Source organism: Odontesthes bonariensis, chromosome 2 (assembly GCF_027942865.1).
Source record: "Odontesthes bonariensis isolate fOdoBon6 chromosome 2, fOdoBon6.hap1, whole genome shotgun sequence".
NCBI lineage: Eukaryota > Metazoa > Chordata > Actinopteri > Atheriniformes > Atherinopsidae > Odontesthes > Odontesthes bonariensis.
Genome location: NC_134507.1, coordinates 44466643 through 44492629, shown reverse-complemented (window position 1 = coordinate 44492629; position 25987 = coordinate 44466643). Strand labels below are relative to the sequence as shown.

The window sequence follows — 25987 nt, the reverse complement described above, 5'->3', positions numbered from 1 at the left end:
CCAAACTCTTTATTGTTCATAAACAGGCCCTCTACAATGCCATTAACCTGGAACTAGCCAACTTCACCATCAAGCTGGGGATCTGAAAAGTATTTTGTTTTCATCATAGAAATGCATCTTCCTTGGTTGTCAGAATTAATAGAAAAGAAGAAGACTAGAAAGACGAAGTTGAAACACAACATTGTAAATGTTAGAGGAGATGTAACCAGCTCAGATTCATCCGATTTATACTTTCTTATCATGGTTGTTAGAGTGTGTATGTGCATTTATTGCTGGACACAGAGTAACACACAGCGTGTTTTTCATTCATTTTTTAAGAGCCATCACTGTCCTGTGGAGGTTAGAGGGCTGCATATCAGCGCAGAGAACCAAAGTTAGAGGACTAACTCAGGGGACTGATTCAGTGCAGAGCTACAATACTAGAAAGCTGAAGATCATCACCAGCACCTGCCTCATTTTCACCTGATAGTTGTATTTGCTTTATATAAAACTTGGTTATTTAATCTTTGTGTAGAAAACATATAGTTTTATATAAGTAAATGCAAATTAAATGAGTACTGATAGTATGTTTTATATTTTACTTGATCTCCTTGTTCATTCTGGTTTTATATAAGTTATTAAATATTAACTGAAAATTCTATGTTCCAAGCATGGCAAGTCAAAATGTGTCTGAAGAAGTATGACATGTGAGCAGTTATATCTCTGAAATTCTTTTTTTTTTTCTTAACCTGTAAGCTAAAGGTAGGCATCACCAGACTGTAGATGTGAGGTGCAGACTGCATAAATCATTTTAAAAAAAAAACAGAATTTGAAATCATGTTTGGAGAAAAAAACAGTTTTTTTCAGCTTAACGTCCTTCACATTCTGAACCCTTAATGTTCACGTCCAATTTGCTTTTCCCTTTTTTGAAGCTTCAACATACAAGCATCTACACTCTCTCGCACATCCATCGTGCTTTCTCTGATCATTTGACCACCAGAATTTCCTTGATGCCTGGATCAGAAAATGCTCTCCATGGACTCCACTTTTGCACTTTGTACAACATCTCAGCTAGCTTTGAAAGCTGGTTGCAAAATAACTAACCATCCCTTCACTGAGTTGAACTCATAGCCCATTTATGTCAAATTGGGTCTCTTTCCAACTTTCTTTAAATACTAATGTAAAATGTACTTCTGGGAACAAATTGAAGTCTTGATTACAGCTTTCAGTAGTGATCCCCCAAATGGAGGAGTCATCGATGTGATTCCCTCGGTCCTGTATCCACTGAGCTCCTCCCTGAGTGCAGCTACATATCCATGAAGAGGTCTAGAGAGGTCAGGACAACTCCAGGTCACTGAAGGGGGACCTTAAACAACCCAGAGCCCTCCCCAGTGAGATGAGCATGCTGGTCCCAGGGGCAAAGTGTCCTCTGGTCCTACGGTACTGGCCCACGTTGCTTAGACCAAGTCAGCTGTCCTTGAGGGAAAGAACGAGAACAGAAATTTTAACATTTGTATTTAGAATCCTAGTGTGTGCAAATTGTACTTAACCTCTCCTCTTGCCTTTGATTGCATTCTTGTCATGTTTTAGGTACTGTATATTCACAAAAGAAAGTATACATTTTAAACCACGACAAAAACGCGCTGGTACAACCTGTAAGAACATGCAGCTGTGCCTTCACTGCAGGGTAACAAAAAAAATACACATACATTATACATAAATACATTATTATTATCTATTAACTGCTCGTGTAGGTTGAATAGTTTTATTCTTATAAACATTTATAATAAAAACAGATATATACTGTATGTTGACTCTGTTTTATATAAACGTTTATAAGTATAAAACTATTCAACATACATGAGATGGATAATAATTTAAATATATATACATACATATATATATGTATATGTATCCTGGACATAGATATATATATTTATGTAGAAATATATATGTATAAATAATGACTGTGTTTTAATATAAACTTTTACATCATTACTTCAACATGGATGATCAGTTACAAAAACAGATCCAGCATGCACTTACACTGTTCACAGCCCAACCCTCCATATGCACACAAAGGGGCTTTAAGCCAAACCATGAACTTAAAAAAAAGATCCTTATACTATCTGAGGTGGTTGCACTGTTTAAAAAAAAGCAGCCTTTTACAGTCAGACCCTTTTCAGAATATCTAAAGTTCAACTAGTGGCTTCTTTACCCACAAAGTAGGAGTATTTCCTGGAAATATGTGTTTGAAAAATTGATTTAATTCATTTTAAGAGGCATGGATACAGATCTTGAAAAGAAAAAAAACACTGTTTCTTGTATTACTTTATCTTACACTGCGTTATATGACCATCCTTGTGCATTAGTTCCTATTTTTGGTCCTGTAATAAACAACCCCTTCGGTTTGTTATAATCTGATATGCAATGGTAAACTTCACAGCACTGAGAAAACAATATTAGCAAACTTTAGCAAACATCGGGGACAGAGCAGCACATTAGCTCAGTTCTCTGTTTTTTTTCTCTAATAGACGATGCTTTTAATAATCCCTGACTTTTCCCAGTTTCTTTGTTGCCAAGTGGATCACAAATTATAAGCCTGTGATGTACATTCAAGTTTTTGATCTCTTCAGCTTCAAAACTTCCGTTTGGATCCATATTTTTCTTATTTTTAAACCTGATCTGGCTCGGCTTCTCATCCTCGTCTTAAATCACAACCAACCTTTTTTTTTTTTATTGTAGATTAACAAACCAGTGTTGTGTCGACACATAACAGAAAACCATTTTAATTGGATCTTCAGGCACTTTGTTACTAGCGGCCTGTCACAGAGGCACTTCATGTGTTCCCCTTTCTTCTTGGGATGACATGGAAGCTGGAGACACGGGGCTTAAACTTCTGCTACTCTGTGAGAGACCTGTTGTTGCTGAACTTGGAAGTGGAAACATAACATTTTTTGCACTTTATTTTGACCGTACCCCTGCCTTCCCTAAAAATAATAGATAATAAAAATTGGAACCTAAAAAGATTTACAAGTAAAGCCTTGCGTGTAAAACTTCTGAGTTTTTCCTTTAATGTTCCCTCCAGCTGAGGTTGGGAAAGTTTTTCTTTTGCTAAAACATTAGTTTCAAATTGCGATCAGTGATGAATCCATTACCTTCCTTAAATGTGCTCCCCCGTTCTGTGTGGGCCCTGCAGAGATGTCCGGGTTGTTCTGACAGTCCGCACCGCACCACGAAGGAATGGCCTGCTGCTGTCCATCATTCTGTCTTTCCCAGCAGGCAAAGCCTTTGTTTTTAGACGTCTTTCTGTGTGTCCTGTATTTCATTTTGGGGAAGGTGTGGGAGCCGCCTTGTGTGTCTCCCCAGCAGAGATCGGGCCACAGGGGCTCTGTTTGGGTGGCCTGGCTGGTTGTGGCTCTCTGCAGGCGCACAGAGATTCTCTGAGCTGAGCCGGTCATCAGAGTGATGGACTTGGTGACCACAGCCGGACCTTCAGATGTGACAGCGGGGAACTCGAACACATTGTCCTCATCTGAGTGAGGGAACACAATAAATCATTAGTCAGATGGTTTGCATCCTAGTGTACATGAGTGAAATCAAACGTGCCAAATAAGCATGAAAATTCCAAACTTAAAAATGAAAGTAATTTATTCCCATGAAGCCAGAGAAGGTTCTTCAGAAGAAAGCAAGTTGTCTTTTTTGTAAGAGAAAAGGACCTGTACAGGTGGGCAGTGCGGGGCTGCTGGGCAGTGAGCTGTGGGTCAGTCTCGCTGGAGAAACGCTGCTCAGAGAGCCAGAGTGAATAAGCTTCCTGCAGGCCAGAACCAGCAGCTCCCGGCATTGTTTATGACAGTTCACACCGCAGTCTGCAAAGTACATGAAGACTCATTAGCTCAAAGTGCTGTCAAAGCAAAACAGCTCAAGCATCACAAGAGGAAGCTGACGTTTCTGATTGAGATGCATCGTGTCTAAGACCATGTAGTGTCATGATAGTTGGCAGCAGTGACTGCTTGGAGGAGGCAAGGAGAAAAATAAAAAAGGGTTCAAGGGAAATGATCATTAAAAATTAAATTGAGCTTGATCCTGTGTGTTTTTGCTCAAGTTATTGCCAGGAGTTGTATAGCTTACTCAGTGGGTCTAAAGGTCCAAGGGAAGGCTGAAATGTTCTGTCGTCAGGAAAAATTCTGTAACTGATACTATATGAAAAAGACCTCTTAGTTTTGGATCATTAAGGATGCACATTCTTCAAGCATCTCTATAGTGACCTTATTGATGGTGTCACCTGCCAAAACTAGTTTAATACAAACTCCACATAATCCAGAATACTAAAAGTGCAGAATCATACTGCTTTGTGGATACTCTAACGTGTGGAATTGGAGGAAATGTTATTTGGAGGTAGTAATAAGGTAGTTTGATGACTTGGTCAAACTCCTGAAACTGATGCCACCTATTCCTGTTGCAAGTGTCTTTGTTGGACATTTGGATACATTATTTGATTTAAAGTTAGTGCAAATTAGGAACAGCTCAGGAGGAAGAGCAGTCGCCTACCAATTGGAAGGTCGGTGGTTCGACTTCCAGAAGTCGTCCTTGGGCAAGACAGTGAAGCCCAGGTTACCTACCGACGCATCGGTGTATAGATGTGAGTGAATGTCTTGAAGAAACTGTCTATACAACTATATAAACTAAGATGTGCTGTATGGGTGAATGTAGGGAAAAAGTGCTTTGAGTGGTCAGCTTGACTAGAAAAGAAGTCTATTTACCATACCTGTGAAAAAAGTCCCATGTGGACATAAAAAGGACAGGAGACAGGAGCAACCTCAGGTTCAGTCAGAACCTTTCTTTCTTTCCTGTTCACATTTACTTACTGGGCTCAATTGCTGGGGCGTGTGTTAGTCTGTCATTTATTATTTGGATTTTCATGTCGACAACCCTTTGGCTTTTATTGACAGATCTTTTTGGGGGATGTGCTTACAGGAACTGCACGTGCACACACATTTTTCACAGTATGCCTCCTCAGTTACAATAGCCATTGGCTGCAACTGATAGTTGGACTGAAAGAGAGTATTTTTGTTTGAACTAAAATGTTAAAGCGACACTATGTAATATATTAAGTCATTTATTAGCTCAAATAAACATATTCATTCATAAATTAGTCCTCATTGGTGTAAAATTATCTCTGTCAAAAATCTCACTTATCCTCCTGAGTGAAGAATAACTTGTTTGTATCTACATAGAGCGGGCGAGCTCTATGGAGGCTGCCATGTCCTTCCGGTCTATGAAAAACGACGAAGTGCCGAGAGGGACATAAAGCACTTCGAATCGCGTTTTCCCCAACGCCAGGCCTGCAAGCGGAAATTACGTCATTTTGACGTCACGTCCGCCGAATGGCTTATTACTGGCGCTAAATAGATTTTATCTCACTAATAATGCATTGATTGTTACCAAACTTCTGCCGTAGTACACATAGGCCCTTAACTCACAAAACGAGGCATTAGAAAGTTTGTAAGTTTACCGGGAGTTTATTTAAAAGAACATCCAGATAGCAACTACACACTGCTGCTAACGCTAACGCTGCGTCGACGTCCCGGAATATGACTAATTGCATTGCTTGCACACCAAAGGCTATGTCAACTTCTGTTATCTGACATGTTATCTGTCATCTGTATTTATAGTGTTATTGTATGTGTGTTATGTAATCCTTTGTACTGTGTGTCTTGATGTCTTTTTGTTTGTAGCTTCTTGAATCTTGACACATACCGCCTGCCGTAGTTCAAGAAGTTGCAACGCACATTTGAAAACGCGAGGCGCTAGAGAGCAAATTCATTCGACTTTGCAAAATAAAATTGCACCTCTAGATGGGGGAAGAAATTACAAAGTGTCCCTTTAATGTTAAATGTTACATGTTTCATAAATGAGTCATGAAAGGCATTCAGAGAAGAAACCAGTGAAACTCTACCTTTGCACTTGAAGCCCTGTTTGATGATCCCCCAAAGCTGCACATATGCAAAAAGAGCAAGATGAGGGTACAGAGAAGACAAGTAGTAATCAAGAGGTATATTAATGCCTCTATGATGTAAATGATATAAATGCTAGGAGTAAAACTAATGAGGTAAGAGACATGCACTGAGGAGATTTCGGAGATACCCACAAATCCAGCACAATGTTCACAGAATGTAGGCTTCAGGTAAGTCATTTCTTGGAAGTTGTGGATGAATCCTGGTCCCATCTTACACTGGAGCAATGGGTTAGCCCGAAGGAAATATGCTATCATCTCATCCTTGCCAATTAATCCATCTCTGAGATGAAGATAGAGAAAGAAGTGAAAAGTTCCAGTCCTTTCAGATATCATACAATAAAAAAAAAGATTACAACAAAAACTTTCCCTCCAACTGCTTCTGTAACACACAGGTTTTAAACTTATAATAAATACCACTTGTGCACCTTTCTTGACACTCAAGGACACCGTGCATGTGCATCAACATTAATCAGATATAATAAAATCATCAAACGGTAAAAGAAAAGAAGGGAGTTAAAAAGAAAATGGAGGACAGAGTAGTAACATGCCCAATGGTTACAGTGAGGAGGCGATCTTGAATAGATGCGTTTTGAGTCTGGATTTGGTGACAGGGAGATTCATTTCAATTCAATTCAATTCATTTTTATTTATATAGCGCCAAATACAACAAATGTCATCTCAAGGCACTTAGATAGTAAGTCCAATTCAAGCCAATTGGAATTCAATTAATTAATAATAATCATAATTCATAAAATAATCCAATTCGTTCATATAGAGCCAATTCAAAAACAATTTCCTAGCTAAGAAAACCAACAGATTGCACTGAAAACTTTTTGTTTTTCGGTCCAATCTCCCGGCCTGAGCGTGCCTGAGGCGACTGTGGAGAGAAACGACTCCCTTTTAACAGGAAGAAACCTCTGGCAGAACCAGACTCAGGAAGGGTGGCCATCCGCCTCCACCAGCTGGGGTTTGAGAAGACAGAAAGGGGGGGGGGGGGGGGGGGGGGGGGGCTGCCGCGGCGGCGGCACTGTAACACCATTCAAAGGATATCTGTTGGAACAGGGAAACACGAGTTAATGACCATAATAATGTCACATATACATAAAGAGAGTGAAGTGAGGAAAGGTGTGACAGATGAGGCCCCCCAGCAGTCTAGGCCTATAGCAGCTTAACTATGGGATGTTTCAGGATCACCTGAGCCATCCCTAACTATAAGCTTGCTAATTGGCAACAGGAAGCAGGTGGCTGAATCCACTGAACTACCTCCAGAAACATCGCAGAATCAGTTACAAATATTTGACAGAACTTAAGTAGATTTCTTTTACAGATGGGTGGTGGCAAGGAATTCCAGAGCTGGGGAGCAGAGCAGCTGAAAGTTCTACTCCCCATGGTGCTGAGATGGAAAGATTAGATCCTCAGAACACCTTTTTATGCACCACATTTCATTTTCACTTGCAACCCTTCCAACTGCAAGTAAGGTCAACAAGCTTTTCAAAAACTTGATTTTTACATCAATTATTATAAAAGCATTGAAAAATACAATTCTGACATATAAACTGTATAAAAGTATGATAATGTCACTGGGCCAGAAAATTCAAGCCCATCACAGTTCAATGCCACTTAGCACTTAGGGTCACTAGGTGCTAGCTCCAAAAATATTTTTGGTCTTCAAATTAATATGATGTTCATAACACTGGCTTTTACAAGCCATCTGGTCAGTTTTCTGGAGGTTTTCTGAACATTTCCATCATTCAATTGCTATTTGGGCCGATTGTGTGGGCATGGCTTGACCAATTTCCCTTGGAGCCTATGTGATGGAATTAAAAGGGAATACAGTCCAGGGGGCTCGTTCACTGGTGAGAATGAATCAAAACGCATATGATTTTAAACTTTTAAATTTAGAGATTCCAGGTACATTTGTATGCAATGGTCCAACAATAACAGTGTATCATTATACATATATTATACATTTTACAGCCCAAAATTGAGTTTTAAAAAAAGTCTGTACCATTGGTGGTACAGCAGACTAAGCACCACTAATTCAGCAATCCATTTAATAATTCTGTGATAACAATGGGTTGGGCTCTTTGAAAAAATAATTGCTAATTCCACAGATACTGTAGTTCATCTCAGTGTCCAATACTCACTGATCTTTGTCCAAAACACAGAAGGAGTCAATGAATGGGAAGTTAGCAGCGATGCTCTCGAAGTCTTCTTGAGAAATATAACCATCATGGTCATGGTCATAATTCCTGAAGACAGACTATCCAAAGACAGACATGAAACTAAATACTATAATATGTTACACAATGACACATGTGCAGGTTTCTGTATTCTGAAAAGGGTTGTCTACTTACATCCACCACCTTCTGGATGTGTTTGTTGACCACAGAGGGGTCTGGTTTGGTGACAGCAGAGGCCCAGTCCAGGGGGGCTAAAGGCTTGTTGGGAGTCGTTGGAGAGGTAGGCTGGGAGGCCAGATGCACATACACAAAACTCAGTTTATAAACAATGAATGTGTTTCACTATGAGGTCACACTTTCACAAAAGAAAAAAAAGTCTCACCCTTTATCACATGTTAAAATACCTTTTCGCTTTCCAAATAAAGTATTATGCTTCCATACATCTTCATTTTGATCAGCGATCATCAGTTTGACTGAAACTTACCAGTGATTTTGAGTTACGTGGTTCCCGTAGCAATGACAGCTCGTAAATCTCATCTTCTGAGTAATATAGGTCTAAAGAAAGCTGAAAAACACAAATGTTTGGGTACAATCACCTCAAATATCAATCAAGAATTGTGAGTTTTTGTATACTATAGGATCAAGTTGCAGTGGTGGCCACGTCCTAACAGAGATGCCCACATGATTATAAATTAAACAGCCATATCATGAGCTGTTTTGAGAGTACCCATCAGATTATGTCCTCCATAGCTGTTCCTCTACAATAAGCTGTCATAAATGATTAATGATGAAGCTCATGAGAAACCAAAGAAATTCTGTTCTGCATGGTTTCCCTTAAAGTTTCTACTTCTGGTAATCCCTCACCGTTAGCAGGTAGATAAGGTCCATGTTGGGCTCCACTTGGGCAACTGCACTTTGCAGTGACACAAGTTCATTGAAGGTCATGTAAAGCTGGTGCATCTTCACAAGGTTCATTTTATCACTGTCACCAACCCAGTCAGGAAAGACAACATGCACTGCAATCAAGTCCTTCAGATGGACGCCCAGTATGGGGATTTTAAATCCTTGGCACTCGTTAAAAGCCTTTCGGTAGAAGGAGTAGTTGTTGTTGGAAGAGACCAGATCAGTCATCTCGCTCCATATCTGGGTCAAGAAAAGGCAGAAATTTGTAATAATGTAGCGATTAAGTCACATAGTAAGTATTGTGTAAATTGATGTGACACTTTGCTGTGGTTAGCCAAGACAAAGTGCAAACAGTTTATTTTCCAATATATGGTGACATTAGACACAGATAGAATCAATCAAAGAAAGGATCAAGGATGATGACAGGCAACTGGAGTTTGGTTTCATTCAGAGGGAGCTGAGTCAGTGCACAGGAAAACAAAAAGTTCTCACCCGACTTCAAACCACATCAGACATGAAATAGCTGGCACTATAAAGAGAACAACTATCTCCATCTGTGGTGCCCACAGTGGTCTGTTTGTGTGTCCACATTCAAGTATAAATAGGTCCAATGAACTGTTGTAATGAACTGAATCATAATATATTATTTACTTTTAAACTTATTCCTCTATCTATTTTCAAGTTCAATTCAATTCATTTTTATTTATATAGCGCCAAATACAACAAATGTCATCTCAAGGCACTTAGATAATGAAGTCCAATTCAAGCCAATTGGAATTCAATTAATTGTAATCATAATTATTCATAAAATACTCCAATTCGTTCATATAGAGCCAATTCAAAAACAACTTCCTATCTAAGGAAACCAACAGATTGCACTGAAACTTTTTTTTTTCTTTTTTTCGGTCCATTCTCCCGTCCTGAGCGTGCCTGAGGCGACTGTGGAGAGAAACGACTCCCTTTTAACAGGAAGAAACCTATTGTCTATTGAAAGTGTCTATTCAATTCAATTCAGTTTATTTATATCCAATTCATTCATTTAAAAATTAAGCCTGATAACTGAAGGCTCTGCCTCCCAAACTGGCAGCTGGTTCCAAAGAGAGGGGCCTGATAACTGAAGGCTCTGCCTCCCAAACTGGCAGCTGGTTCCACATAGAGGGGCCTGATAACTGAAGGCTCTGCCTCCCAAATTGACCGCTGGTTCCACAGAGAGGGGCCTGATAACTGAAGGCTCTGCCTTCCAAACTGGCAGCTGGTTCCACAGAGAGGGGCCTGATAACTGAAGGCTCTGCCTCCCAAACTGGCAGCTGGTTCCACAGAGAGGGGCCTGATAACTGAAGGCTCTGCCTCCCAAACTGGCAGCTGGTTCCACAGAGAGGGGCCTGATAACTGAAGGCTCTGCCTCCCAAACTGGCAGCTGGTTCCACAAGGAGGGGCCTGATAACTGAAGGATCTGCCTCCCAAACTGGCAGCTGGTTTCACAGAGAGGGGCCTGATAACTGAAGGCTCTGCCTCCCAAACTGGCAGCTGGTTCCACAGAGAGGGGCCTGATAACTGAAGGCTCTGCCTCCCAAACTGGCAGCTGGTTCCACAGAGAGGAGCCTGATAACTGAAGGCTCTGCCTCCCAAACTGGCAGCTGGTTCCACAGAAAGGGGCCTGATAACTGAAGGCTCTGCCTCCCAAACTGGCAGCTGGTTCCACAAGGAGGGGCCTGATAACTGAAGGCTCTGCCTCCCAAACTGGCAGCTGGTTCCACAGAGAGAAGCCTGATAACTGAAGGCTCTGCTTCCCAAACTGGCAGCTGGTTCCAGAGAGAGGGGCCTGATAACTGAAGGCTCTGCCTCCCAAACTGGCAGCTGGTTCCACAAGGAGGGGCCTGATAACTGAAGGCTCTGCCTCCCAAACTGGCAGCTGCTTCCACAGAGAGGGGCCTGATAACTGAAGGCTCTGCCTCCCAAACTGGCAGCTGGTTCCACAGAGAGGAGCCTGATAACTGAAGGCTCTGCTTCCCAAACTGGCAGCTGGTTCCAGAGAGAGGGGCCTGATAACTGAAGGCTCTGCCTCCCAAACTGGCCGCTGGTTCCACAGAGAGGGGCCTGATAACTGAAGGATCTGCCTCCCAAACTGGCTGCTGGTTCCACAGAGAGGGGCCTGATAACTGAAGGCTCTGCCTCCCAAACTGGCAGCTTATTCCACAGAGAGGGGCCTGATAACTGAAGGCTCTGCCTCCCAAACTGGCAGCTGGTTCCACAAGGAGGGGCCTAATAACTGAAGGCTCTGCCTCCCAAACTGGCAGCTGCTTCCACAGAGAGGGGCCTGATAACTGAAGGCTCTGCCTCCCAAACTGGCAGCTGATTCCACAGAGAGGAGCCTGATAACTGAAGGCTCTGCTTCCCAAACTGGCAGCTGGTTCCAGAGAGAGGGGCCTGATAACTGAAGGCTCTGCCTCCCAAACTGGCCGCTGGTTCCACAGAGAGGGGCCTGATAACTGAAGGCTCTGCCTCCCAAACTGGCCGCTGGTTCCACAGAGAGGGGCCTGATAACTGAAGGATCTGCCTCCCAAACTGGCTGCTGGTTCCACAGAGAGGGGCCTGATAACTGAAGGCTCTGCCTCCCAAACTGGCAGCTTATTCCACAGAGAGGGGCCTGATAACTGAAGGCTCTGCCTCCCAAACTGGCAGCTGGTTCCACAAGGAAGGGCCTGATAACTGAAGGCTCTGCCTCCCAAACTGGCAGCTGGTTCCACAGAGAGGGGCCTGATAACTGAAGGCTCTGCCTCCCAAACTGGCAGCTGATTCCAGAGAGAGGGGCCTGATAACTGAAGGCTCTGCCTCCCAAACTGGCAGCTGGTTCCACAAGGAGGGGCCTGATAACTGAAGGCTCTGCCTCCCAAACTGGCTGCTGGTTCCACAGAGAGGGGCCTGATAACTGAAGGCTCTGCCTCCCAAACTGGCAGCTTATTCCACAGAGAGGGGCCTGATAACTGAAGGCTCTGCCTCCCAAACTGGCAGCTGGTTCCACAAGGAGGGGCCTGATAACTGAAGGCTCTGCTTCCCAAACTGGCAGCTGGTTCCACAGAGAGGGGCCTGATAACTGAAGGCTCTGCCTCCCAAACTGGCAGCTGGTTCCACAAGGAGGGGCCTGATAACTGAAGGCTCTGCTTCCCAAACTGGCAGCTGGTTCCACAGAGAGGGGCCTGATAACTGAAGGCTCTGCCTCCCAAACTGGCCACTGGTTCCAGAGAGAGGGGCCTGATAACTGAAGGCTCTGCCTCCCAAACTGGCAGCTGGTTCCACAGAGAGGGGCCTGATAACTGAAGGCTCTGCCTCCCAAACTGGCAGCTGGTTCCACAGAGAGGGGCCTGATAACTGAAGGCTCTGCTTCCCAAACTGGCAGCTGGTTCCACAGAGAGGGGCCTGATAACTGAAGGCTCTGCCTCCCAAACTGGCAGCTGGTTCCACAAGGAGGGGCCTGATAACTGAAGGCTCTGCCTCCCAAACTGGCCACTGGTTCCACAGAGAGGGGCCTGATAACTGAAGGCTCTGCCTCCCAAACTGGCAGCTGGTTACACAAGGAGGGGCCTGATAACTGAAGGCTCTGCCTCCCAAACTGGCAGCTGGTTCCACAGAGAGGGGCCTGATAACTGAAGGCTCTGCCTCCCAAACTGGCAGCTGGTTCCACAGAGAGGGGCCTGATAACTGAAGGCTCTGCTTCCCAAACTGGCAGCTGGTTCCACAGAGAGGGGCCTGATAACTGAAGGCTCTGCCTCCCAAACTGGCAGCTGGTTCCACAGAGAGGGGCCTGATAACTGAAGGCTCTGCCTCACAAACTGGCAGCTGGTTCCACAGAGAGGGGCCTGATAACTGAAGGCTCTGCCTCCCAAACTGGCATCTGGTTCCACAGAGAGGGGCCTGATAACTGAAGGCTCTGGCTCCCAAACTGGCAGCTGGTTCCACAGAGAGGGGCCTGATAACTGAAGGCTCTGCCTCCCAAACTGGCAGCTGGTTCCACAGGGAGGGGCCTGATAACTGAAGGGACTGCCTCCCAAACTGTCAGCTGGTTCCACAGAGAGGGGCCTAATAACTGAAGGCTCTGCCTCCCAAACTGGCAGCTGGTTCCACAGAGAGGGGCCTGATAACTGAAGGCTCTGCCTCCCAAACTGGCAGCTGGTTCCACAGAGAGGGGCCTGATAACTGAAGGCTCTGCCTCCCAAACTGGCAGCTGGTTCCACAGAGAGGGGCCTGATAACTGAAGGCTCTGCCTCCCAAACTGGCAGCTGGTTCCACAGAGAGGGGCCTGATAACTGAAGGCTCTGCCTCCCATTCTACTTTTAGAAACTCTGGGAACCTCAAGTAAACCTGCATTTTGGGAACGAAGTGCTCTGTTAGGAAAATATCTTACAATGAGATATTTAAGATATGATGGAGCTCGGTCATTAAGAACTTTATATGTGAGGAGAAGAATCTTAAATTCTATTCTAAATCTAACAGGGAGCCAATGAAGAGAAGCTAAAACTGGAGAAGTATGATCTCTCCTGTTAGTTCTCATCAGAACTCTGGCTGCAGCATTTTGGATCAGCTGAAGGCTTTTCAGAGAATATGTGGGACAGCCCAATAATAAAGAATTACAGTAGTCCAATCCCGAAGTAACAAATGCATGGACTAGTTTTTCTGCATCACTCTGAGACAGGATGTTCCTGATTTTAACAATATTACGAAGATGAAAGAAAGCAATCCTAGTAACCTGTTTTATATGCGAGTCAAATGATAAATTCTGGTCAAAAATAACTCCAAGGTTCCTCACTGTAGAACTAGAAGCCAAGGAAATACCATCTAGAGTAACTATATAGCTAGACAATTTCTCCCTGAAACGCTCAGGTCCAAAGATAACGACTTCAGTTTTGTCTGAATTTAGAAGCAGACAGTTCTGAGTCATCCAGGTCTTTATGTCTTACAATCAAAAAAGTAAATTTACAATTTACAATCAAAAAGTAAATAAGAAAAATCATCTAAAAATTCTGACACACTTTTACTTAAAAAAAAAAATCATAAAGTCTGGATTACATATCATTTTGGTGAGTCTCAAAACTTAAAAAAAAATACAAGCAAAGAAAAAAGTGTTGACTGAGTAGTAAAATTCCCTGGAAAGAACATCTCAGCATCTCAATTAAAGACATTTCTGAAATCTGTGTTTCAGCGCAGACCATATGACTCAGGTTTGTTGTCCCATTGATGAGCACTCTTACCCCATTCTGTGGTTTATGTTTGATTATAAAGTTATGATAAAACCCGAGGTAAAGTTCTATACAAAAAAATGCCCAAAGCTGGTTTGCTCTTTAAAAACACATTTCTGCTGACTCATGCTGTGACCATGTAGAACCATGACAGTGAATAAAAATGAATGTGCAATCAAAACAGAAGCTGACTTACCTTCACAACTTCTGGAGCCAGGTAAGCATGAGTGTCCTTTAGTCGAGATATGGAGCTGTGGCTCAGTCCCCCCACCACCGCCATCAGAGTGTTAAAATTGTGTAGGTGCAGCAGTTTCTGATGACAGACAGAGAAATGTTGAAATCAAATAAATCAGGAGAACAACTAACTATTCTAGACAGATTGTTTGCAGCTCAGTTCCTTTTTCTTTTTTTTTCTTTTTCTTTCTTTTGCTATTCGAATTTTCTAGCATGAAGTCCTTTATGAAAATTCCAGTGGCTAAGAGCATGTATCTATTTAGTCTGATAGCACACAGTAAACTAAACTGAGTTGTTTTCTTCATTTATCTAAGAAAATCAAAATGTAGCACATTAGGGTAATGTTTGCTTATTGGCCCATTTGGAACATCCATCCATCCATATTTTATATCCGCTTAACCCAAACAAGCTTGTTTCACTTTGTCATTATGGGGTATTGTGTGTAGAATTTTGAGGTAAAAGATTAATTTAATCTGTTTGGGAATAAGGCTGTAACACAGGATACTGTGCAAAATGTGGAGTGCTGTGACTACTTTCATTCTGCCAATCCCAGCAGACATGGTCTAATGGGTGTCCAACGAAAATATTCAGGCCATCAATTCTTCAGGTATAGTTTTGTCCTTCTGGGATACTGGCGTTGCACTCCCAGATTTAAGCATTTCTAACACTGTTTTCTCAGGTACTGTAGAAGGTTAGGTCATTAATTACATATACTACAAATAGAATTTAAAATCTTTAATCTTAATCTTTAAATCTTTAATCTTTAAAGTTATCTTCCTAATCATTTATAGACCACCAAGATACCCAGGAACTTTCTTTTGATGAGTTTGCTGAACTGCTGTCAGTTATCTGCACTGACTATAACTTTTTAATCATAACAGGGGATTTTAACATTCACATGGACAATAACATGGACACTAATGCCAAAGAACTCTGCTGTCCACTTGACACTTTTGGCCTCCTTCAACATGTGAATGAACCCACACATACTCGAGGCCACACACTGGATCTGGTTATCTCTAAAGGTGTTGACATTTCTTCTGTTGATATCAAGGTGTTGGCGCTCTCTGATCATTTCTGTGTGTTCTCTGACTTACAGTTAACTCCAAACATTCAGTTAACCCGTGTGTCTGTTAGAAAAAGGTACATAAATGAGAATACCAGTGCTAAGTTTATGGAAGTTATAGCTATGTCATCAACTGCGAGTGCAGAGACAGTTGATGAACTCTTAAATAACTTTAACTTGAAAATCTCAAATGTCATGGATACTGTTGCACCTGTTAAAAATAAGATGATCTTGAGCAGAAATAGACCAGGAGCCCAGAGGGGTCAGCCTAGCTGGGAAGGTTACCAATTTTTATGGGTACTATGATGTCTGGCATGGTCCCCAGATAGAGGAACGGCACGTCTGCCGGGTTCCCTCTGGTGGGTGTGGCAAGGGGGGGTGTAAAACTGGCACCCAAAAAATGGGCTAGGTTAGCTGGTGAGGTTACCACTTGAAACTTATTGCAAATTGTTTGTCATGGGCCCCTGATTGAGGAATGGCCACTGCCAGACATTTTTGTTGGTGGGCGGGGCTTGCCAGACATCATTAACTGGGGGGGAAAAAATGGGCTAGGTTAGCTGGTGAGGTTACCACTTGAAACCTGTTGTAAATTGCTCATCATAGTCCCCTGATAGAGAAATGACCACTGCCAGACATTTTTAGTGGTGGATTACCCCCGGCTCCTGGTCTAAAAGCGAACACCATGGAGGAACACTATTATGGTAAAGGCCTTGAAAACAGAATGCAGGAAAGCAGAGCCTAAATGGCGAAAAACTAAACTTCAAATTCACCATGACCTCTACAAACAAAGTCTTTGTAATTTTAACCACGGGTTACTCCGGGCTAGACAGCAACACTTATCTGAAATGATTAATAAGAACATCAACAACACTCGTGCTCTGTTTGCTATGGTTAATAAGCTGACAACCCCCCCAAAACAGATAGTTTCAGAACTCTGTTCCACAGAAAAATGCAATGCATTTGCTTGTTTTTTCAATGAAAAAAATCAAATCTATAAGGCTAAATATCAACATAAATGAGCAAAATAATAAAATGACGCAATCCTTAAAACCACCTAGGAATCAATCAACTATGATGTCAGAATTCAATACAGTTGACCAAAAAACCATAGAAGAAACAGTCCAGCATCTTAAACCATCGACATCATGTCTTGACACAATGCCATCTGACTTCTTTAAAACTATTGCAAGCTCTATCCAAACAGATTTGGAGCAAATAATAAACTGCTCACTTCAATCAGGCACGTTTCCTAAACCCTTAAAAGTAGCTGCCATCAAGCCACTCCTAAAAAAGACAACATTGGATGCTTCCATTTTAACCAACTACAGACCCATCTCAAATCTTCCTTTTATAGCCAAGATTGTTGAGAAAGTGGTTTTTAATCAACTCAGTAACTTCTTGAACTCCAGTGGACTCCTTGACAAATTTCAGTCAGGCTTCCGACCTCACCACAGTACAGAAACGCCTCTTATTAAAGTGTTAAATGACATAAGGTTGAACACTGACTCAGGCAAGGTGTCAGTTCTGGTCCTGTTGGATCTCAGCGCTGCATTTGACACTGTGGATCACAGTATACTGCTGAACAGGTTGGAAACCTGGGCAGGACTCAGCGGGACAGTCCTAGAATGGTTCAGGTCCTACTTGGAGGAGCAGAGTTATTTTGTGACTATTGGAAGTAATCAATCTGATCGAGTGGCTATGACACGTGGAGTTCCTCAGGGGTCAGTTCTTGGACCCCTTCTGTTCACCCTATACATGCTGCCTCTGGGTCAAATTCTGAAGAACTCTAAAGTCAACTACCACAGCTATGCAGATGACACACAGATATATCTGGCACTGTCTCCAGATGACTGCAGTCCTATAGAGTCATTGTGCGACTGCTTAGAGCAAGTCAAAAAGTGGATGAACCAAAATTTCCTTCAGTTAAATCAAGAAAAAACTGAGGTCATTGTGTTTGGCAACAAAGAGAAGAGGTTTGCTGTCAGTAAACATCTTGAGTCACTGTCTCTAGAAACTAAAGACCAAGTCCGGAACCTCGGCGTGCTGATAGACTCAGACCTGACCTTCAACAATCATATCAAATCAGTCACCAAATCAGCCTTTTATCAACTTAAGAACATATCCAGAATGAAGGGTTTCATGTCCCAAACAGATCAGGAGAAGCTGATTCATGCTTTCATCTCCAGCAGACTTGACTACTGTAACGGTCTTCTGACTGGACTCCCCCAAAAGAGTCTCAAACAGCTGCAGCTCATTCAGAACGCTGCAGCCCGAGTTTTAACCGAACAAAGAGATCACATCACATCACCCCAGTTCTCAAGTCTTTACATTGGCTCCCGGTCAGATACAGAATAGATTTTAAAGTTCTGCTACTTGTCTACAAATCACAGAATGGTTTAGGTCCAGAATACATGAATGACATGCTGGTAGAGTATAAACCCAGCAGAGCTCTGAGATCTACTGACTCAGGTCAGATAGTGGAGCCCAGAGTTCAAACTAGACCCGGTGAAGCAGCTTTTAGCTGTTATGCTGCACACAACTGGAACAAACTACCAGCAGAACTGAAATCAGCCACAACTGTAAACACTTTTAAATCCAGGTTAAAAACATTTCTCTTTCGGTGTGCGTATGGTTGAGTTTATATCTTTCTTTTTCCCCTCTTCTTTGATTGCTTTTAACTGTGTTTTTAATTTTTATTCTATTTTTTTTTCTCTTTAAATTGCTGCTTTAAATGCCTTGTCTTTATGTAAAGCACATTGAGTTGCCTGTGGTATGAAATGCGCTATATAAATAAAGATGCCCTGCCTTGCCTTGCCTTGCCTATTCACTGAGCCAGGGGCGCCAGAAAGGGGGGGAGGGATTCTAGGGGCCCATGATTATGAGGCAAGGCAAGGCATCTTTATTTATATAGCGCATTTCATACCACAGGCAACTCAATGTGCTTTACTTAAAGACAAGGCATTTAAAAGAACAGCATAAAGCAGCATAAAAACAAGCAATTTAAAGAGAGAAAAAAAAATAGAATAAAAATTAAAAGCAATCAAAGAAGAGGGGAAAAAGAAAAATATAAGGGGCCCAGAAAGGACCTAATTCATTCAATTCAATACTAATAATACTGACAAAAAATAATTTGACACTAAGTTATTAACTAATTTATAATCACATATTTTATCTACAATGTACTGGTAACAATAACTTTATTTGTTTTGGAAACATTAAGCCCCCCCCTCTCTCTCTATTTACGTAAAATGGTTCAGTCCGACTGGATCAGCTGCAGCGCCACAGCGGGTAAGAAGGCAGAAAAGGCAATATGCCTCAAACCAAAAGAAAGGAAAGAAAGAGAGGAGAAGGAATCAAAGGGTCGACAGGATGTCACCCAATACTTCAAAAATCAAGGTGGGTTTGTAAGAGGTTCGTGTGGTGGAAAGTTACAGAAAGTTTCTGAGTCTTTTGTACTGCAATTGGGTCCATACACCACCCGTTACAAGATTAAATAGATAAACGACCATATAGCCTCATATATGTATTTTTTGTTTTACCTTTAAGTAAAACAAAATGGTGGGAGGCCACCTGAAATGGTGACTATGCTATTACAAATAGTTATACTATAGGAAATACTATATAATTTATGTATGTGACGTACACTCTACAGAGCCAGGTCCAGGATCCTCTTCAAGTTTGAATAGTTTATTTTATATGTAAGTTTTGTATTTTTCAGGTAGCCTAATTTAGAGTTTTGTATTTTGTTTTTATTTGTTACAGCAAATAAGTCAGTCTAAATGAATTCTATTGTATTCAGAGTGCTCAGTGCTTACCTATCTGTCAACTGTCATGTTTTTCTTTTTTCACAAATATGGGAATGATCAAAAATACCATCAAAATGCATAGTTTCATGTAAAATAGCATCACAAATTTTCACTGGCAATAAGAAAGTGATCCATTCTTTCATTACAAGTGGACAAGCACTGTAGAAACTTTTTGCCCCCTCTCCTAAGATGGTGATGGCATACAGTGTAAAATACCACTATAAATCTTGATGACAAAGCTTTTGTGATGGAACAATAAGAGAAGTGCGTCTGTTTGTCGTTAAGAAGCTGTGTACCATGGACATTGTCATTTAAAAAGAATATAGATAGTATGTTAAGTTAATATTTTTGACGTCATTATCTTTGTATTTGGTGCTAATTGCTTTCTGTGATGTCATAAAAAGTTAGTGCAAAACATTTTCCTCTCAAGTTTTGTTTTTTTATTATGTAATGATCATAGATTAGTCTAATGGTGCCAAATACTAGTTTACATCGCACATGAAGGACTGTATACGGTTTCTTTCTGTTTTTCTTAGGTTCACATACGTGTTTCTTTGCAGACTCACAAACTGCAAAGAGAAAGAAATGTGTGATCAGCAAAAGTAGTGTGAGATGGCTAACTATGGTCCAGCAGACACCTATTATATATTATAGTCACCATAACTGCAGGGGCAGTTATCAGTAAAGTGGATGTGTTACTGTAGTAAATTTAAACCACCACAGCTTGAACAGCTTTTTTCAAGAATTTACGAGTGATCCAGACCGGTCGTAGGAGTCACGTAAAATAGTCCACTGTTATTCCAGTCAAGTTTGCTTGACTATATTTGAGTATATTTTATTACTTTGAAGATATCGTGAATAAATATATACATTATACCCCATAATTATTCTGATATTATTCTGTTTGACTTAAATTATGCACTAATTGAAGGTTAATTTGACTCTGTATATAACAAGGTCAATGGGAAGTGTAACCAGCGGCTGACTTGTTACTTTTGGTCAGGCACTTGGAAGAGAGCGTGTGTTCTGAGACTGTGGCGATATCCTACGGAGACAGACAAATGGCTGACATCATGATTTAGATTGCCAAGGACTGTGCTGCTGCAAATATGCAGCTTGCTGGAGCCACAACTCCAGAGAGAAACACGTCGATCAAACCCAATTCCACCACACGTCCAGGTGGATTTTTGGCCACTGGAACCTTTCAGAGGGAGATTGGAGACAGATCGGGGGTGTACCAGTCCTCTGTGATTTGTGCACTCCCCTTGGTCATCAAAGCTCTCATCAGTTTATCACCCATGGTACATCAGATTCCCATTTACCGCTGTCCAACAAGTACAAATTAAGAGGGACTTTCATGCCGTGGCTGGACTGCCAAACATAATTGGAGCACTAGACACATACACATCAAAGCACCCTTGCTGTTGTGGAACGCACTGAGCTGAAGGCCAGGTGGGTGTGTCTCCATACAGCGGGGGGGGGGGGGCAAACTGCTCTATTGCCCAGAGAAGGCATGCCAGATTATTCTGGCATCCTGCGTTATGCACAATATTGCCATGAACGAGGGTCTCCCACAACCTGAACCAGCCCAGGCAGACAACATACCAGAAGACCCCCCCCCCCCCCCCCCCCCTCATAGACCGCCCCATCAAAGCGCCATCATGATGAGGCAACAACTGATTGCACGGCTTTAGTTGCAGTCATCGAGCGCCTGGCCATGGCGAGACGTTTTTTCTCAGCCATTTTTTACGCAGGCCGTTTACACACTTTTCTGAAGTTAAGAGCGTTTGTTGTATCTGACTTGGCATGTTCGTAAGTGAGAGAAATTTAGAATAAGAATACAAAAATGTTCTTGCATGAGGCCCATGAGTTTAGAATTTAGGATATAATGGAGGAGTGTATATGGACCAAGTGAAGTTTTATAAATGTATTTTTTTAATAGTGTTATATAAACAGAATGTAAGTAAGGCAATATGCTTGTTTTTGTTGTTGTTCTTTAGAAAAATCCTGTTTAAAACTTGTTCAGAGGAAGTGCTCTCCATGTGAATGACTTGACTGTGTTACCTGAGCCACATTGATGTATTTGGTGATAACCTCTGCACGGGTCTGAGGTGTAAGCTTGCTGAGGACCATTAGCTGGACCCATTGTGAAACACCGTTGAACAATGCAATGGAGCGCTCCAGAGTTGGGTTGTCCACCAGGCAACCATGGATCACATAGCTCTGGTAGTCAGTGAACTGTGGACAAAAAGGAAAACAAATTTTAAAGAATAATCAGTCAGCTAGAGTATCTAACTTTCATTTTTCTACCTATTTCTTGGTGGCCTTCAGGCTGGGTGGAACAATTCATTTTAATGTTTTTTTTTCTTTGTTCTGTTAGTTTTTTCTTCTTTTCTTTTTGGTAAACTTCAGTGATTTGAATATCTATCAAGAGAAAAACAGGACAAACTGCTTTCTGACAGCTCTGTGCTTCCTAGCAGCTTGGGAGGGAAATGCTCTTCACAGTGACCATATGGGAGGTGGGGTTTATTTCATGACTTTTATTGACTCATGTAATTTTTACACGAGTCAATAAGTCAATGAGATCACTAATAAAGTGAGATGAAGAGCTTTAAACATCATGTCTTATGCCAATTGTACAAGCCTGTGAGGTCAAAGTTATGGTCAGGTGGTTGCTTCCTTTAGCAATGTCTAGTCAGGTTAGCATCATTATGTATTTAGGTTTGGGGTCTTGTTAGGTTCTGCAACATTATGCGCCCATAAAACAAAGTCAGCTCCCTGAAAATACTGAGTGACCATGTTTTTCCATCAACCAGTTTTTTCTTCCCTGATCCCATGGGCAAATTCCAAGATGACATGCCAAAAATGATCTGGCTCATATTGTGAAAGAGTGGTTTAAGGAGCAGGAGACGTCATTTCCCCACATGCTTTGAGTACCACATTGCTCAGACCTTAATCCCGTTGACATTCTTTGGGATGTGCCAGAAAAGGCACTGGTCCAACTCTCCCATCCTCAATACAAGATCTTGGAGAAAAGTGCAACCCTCGAGGAAAATAAAGGTTGTGACACAAGGTTCTGACATACCCTAACAGTAGCTGAAGGTGGCCCATCAAAATATTTGAGCGTGTGAGTACTTTCTTTTTTTTTTTTTTTTTTTTTTTTTTTTATGGCCTGACTGTGTATCTTATGTCTAGCTGAACATTTGGTATGATGGTGTCACTGGAGGAATTTCAAGGGTCACACACACCTGAGGTGATTAGTGACTAAATGAAGGACATTGCACTCTCTTCTATTTCTGGACATCTTTGTCCATGTGTTGGAAAATACTAGTGATTTATGAGAATCAAAGCAGCTGGTTTCCCTTATTATTGCATCATACTTCAAGGGTAAACACATAAGCGTAAGTTCATGTTTGTATTTTATTATTATTATTTATTAAATCAAAATCTGTTTTTTAAAGGATTTTCGATATATCCAAAGTGCAATGACAAATGGACATTACAGAAACACCTACGCGTGTTTCTGTAATGAATACAACAAATAGCACCAATGTGTCCAGATAGACATGAATTGGGTAATATAACTTAAAGAAAAGACAATATAGCAACCATTCTACAGAAAAGAAAACAAATAAATCTTCAAATATAAAATAATTCCTTCCTCGTCGCTGCCGATAAACTGCACTAATATGAGCACATTGCCACATCTAGAGTCTGCGCTAAAAATAACCATAAGTCAAGAATGCATAGCGTTGTTAAGCTGCACCTAATGGCCAAGTCTTCACAGAGTCTGGAATGCATTAAGAAAAGGACCCCACGTTTTCTGAAACTTCCTGCTTGATTGTTTCAGCGAGTATCTAACCTTCTCCAATTTCAAGCAGGACATGATTTCTTCTAGCCATTGTGCATGAAAGGGGGAGGAGGTATCCCTCCACCTGAGTAGGATCAGTCGTCTAGCTAGCAGGGAGACAAAGGATATAGTATGTCGTTTTTCTATGGACAACTCGACCCCTACCTCCATGAACCCAAAAAAGAGCAATCAACAGGCTTGGTTCCAACCTAAAGGCCTCGGTATGCTAATCCGTCGCTATCCGTCAATCCGACTCCGTGGTCCCGCAGAGGCTATTAAATCTTTCGAAGTTCTCCGTCGGGATGTCGGATACGCAAGGCAATTCACCTCCCGATCAGTAGGCGTCGCTACGCTAGACGACCTAATGTCGCGACGTCTATCGTGAAAGTCGTTGATTGATTGTGACTTTTGTTGAGTTAGAGCTTATTGATATTGAAATGAAAATAATTTTGACCAAATGTTGACCGGCACATGGTCAACATTCAAAAACGGCGGTGTTGTTGTTGTGACTGGAAAGAGCTAAACCAGAAAAGTGATTCCGGAAATGATGTTGTTAGCCGACCAATCACAACCCTTGCGGTCTCCGTGGGTGTCCTTCACCTCGACGGATAGAAAGGAATTTTGGCCGACGCACGCAAGAGACGGAGAGCGTCTCCGGGAGGGTCTCCGTCGACGGAGGGCTCTTCGTAGCCTTTCCCGGACGACCATAAATCAGGCTCAATGCCTATCACCCAAGAGAGTGTATGGAAAATTTCCCTCCAATAGTTGGTAAAGCTCGAACAAGACCAGTACATGTGGATGAGTGAAGCCTCAGCAAAACCGCATTTGATACAATGTGGGCTAATATCAGGGTACATAGAGGATAGTTTTGCCTTTGAGATATGAGCCCTGTGCACCACTTTGAACTGAATTAAGTTGTGACGTGCACAGAGGGAGGTCGAGTTAACCAGTTTAAGTATGGAAGTCCAAGTGTCTTCTGATAAAGAGATACCCAAGTCTTCCTCCTATGCTGTTCTAAGCCTATCTGTGGAGAGGCGCCCAAGATCCAACACCATGATATACAGAGTTGAGATTCATTTTTTTTTAAAGTGGATTGACAGGACTCTGTCAACAGGGATCAAATTTGTTGATATTAAAGAGCTGAATAAATGAGAAAGAACAAAATGCCTTGCTTGAAAATATCTGAAAAAATGTGACCTAGGAAGACTGAATTTTTCTCTTAGTGTTGGGGTTTTCGGGAGGTGGTGTGGTTCAACCTTTTCTTACAGCAGATGGCGCCAGGGAGTACGGTGGGCTGAGCCATCCATCAAATTACACGCACCTGTAATCCATTATCCCTCACCTGGGTAGGAGCATATAAGGAGCACGCTGCCAGTCCTTCAGCGCCTGAGTGTTAGCCATTCGTGGTAAACTTCAAGCCTCCAAGTTTTGAATCCTTGTAATTCCTGCGAATATTCTTGTCTACTTACCAGTGTGTTTTTTGCCTTCAAGGAAACACCCTTACCAAGCCTGATCCTGCCTGGCCACTAGTGTGGCGAAGATTACTTCCCGTTTAAACCCTGTTCAAGTCTCTGGCTGTGTTCGAAACCGCCTACTACATACTTGCAAACGGCATACTCATCGATCAGACAGTATGCAGAGCGTTTACACACAATGCATTTCGCTCCTGCCCGAGCCGAAATCAGCCAGCCTGAAGCTGATTTCGCTTAAGCTATAAACTCTGTAAATATATAACTTTAGCAACGTTTGAAACATTTTCAGGCGAGAAAGTAGTCGTTTAGATCCCCAACGTGTTGAAAATCTGACAAAATACCGGCTATTTACAATTTTGTTCCCACGAATTCGGCGCTACTAAAGCTAGCCGCAGTGAGCAACGCACTTCCGGTTATTTTCACAAAATAAAATACCCGTTGCCTTTTATCATAGGGAAAGCCGTTAGGATACAATTGGTGCTTTTGTTTTGAAAACAGGAAGTGAACCTACCCTCGTTGTAGCTAGCTTGAAACTGCCGTTTTGACAGGAAATGACGATCGGCGACGTCACATTACGTTGCATCCTGGGTAGTCTGAGTATGAGTAGTAACCTCATGATGCATACCCAACATTTCGGCGAATCTAGTATGCATCCGGGAACTTAAAAAAAGTTAAAGTTAGTAGGAGTAGTGGGAGTAGTAGGAGAAGTAGGCGGTTTCGAACACAGTCTCTGACTGGCAGCCCTGTCTCCTATCTTTGTTCCGTGGCTTAGGCCGAACCCTGTCCGCTCTCCACCGTGCTCCCTAGAGGTTTCCTGAAACCCTTGCACCTCCTGGATCACCACAGCAACTCCCCAGCCGAAAGTCGCCGAGATTCCTCTAAGCTGAACGTTTTACAGCTGATCTACAACCAACCTCAAAACCCATACTAACCTGTGTTTCCTTCAGAGTTCCAGTTCCCGTCCGGATTCCAGACAAAGCAAACCGTGACAGATAGACGCAACTAAGCTCACCTTTATTCATGCAATAAACCTCCTAAAAACATTCTTTGGTCTCCTGGAAGTTCTCTGCGTGTGGGTCACACAAATCTGGAAAAACCATGACACTTAGCTGCTCAAAAGATGCCAGGCTGTTGCCTATGAACAAGTCTTTAAAGCGTGTGATACCCTTCCTGTGCCACTCACAAAAAACAGACTCCTGGCAGGATGGTTTAAAAAGATGGTTTGAGGGGTGGTCTGAGGT

The 25987-nt window shown here is 42.2% G+C and overlaps 1 protein-coding gene across 3 annotated transcripts in view; it reads right to left on the bottom strand.

Moving 5' to 3' along the window:
- The window catches only part of rasgrp3 (RAS guanyl releasing protein 3 (calcium and DAG-regulated)), a 64709-nt gene continuing 38722 nt past the window's right edge, over positions 1-25987 (bottom strand). For 2 of the 3 annotated variants that reach the window (XM_075482145.1, XM_075482130.1), the window contains 11 exons: positions 21489-21662; positions 14515-14631; positions 9046-9324; positions 8666-8746; positions 8356-8466; positions 8146-8261; positions 6131-6278; positions 5939-5975; positions 3699-3848; positions 3138-3514; positions 1-1450 (listed from right to left, as the gene is read on the bottom strand). In XM_075482145.1, the coding sequence (XP_075338260.1) occupies positions 1415-1450; positions 3138-3514; positions 3699-3848; positions 5939-5975; positions 6131-6278; positions 8146-8261; positions 8356-8466; positions 8666-8746; positions 9046-9324; positions 14515-14631; positions 21489-21662 (1626 nt within the window). In that variant the 3' untranslated portion in view covers positions 1-1414. Of the gene's footprint in view, positions 1456-3137; positions 3515-3698; positions 3849-5938; positions 5976-6130; positions 6279-8145; positions 8262-8355; positions 8467-8665; positions 8747-9045; positions 9325-14514; positions 14632-21488; positions 21663-25987 lie in introns of all 3 variants that reach the window. The other variant, XM_075482137.1, reaches the window with a different exon arrangement.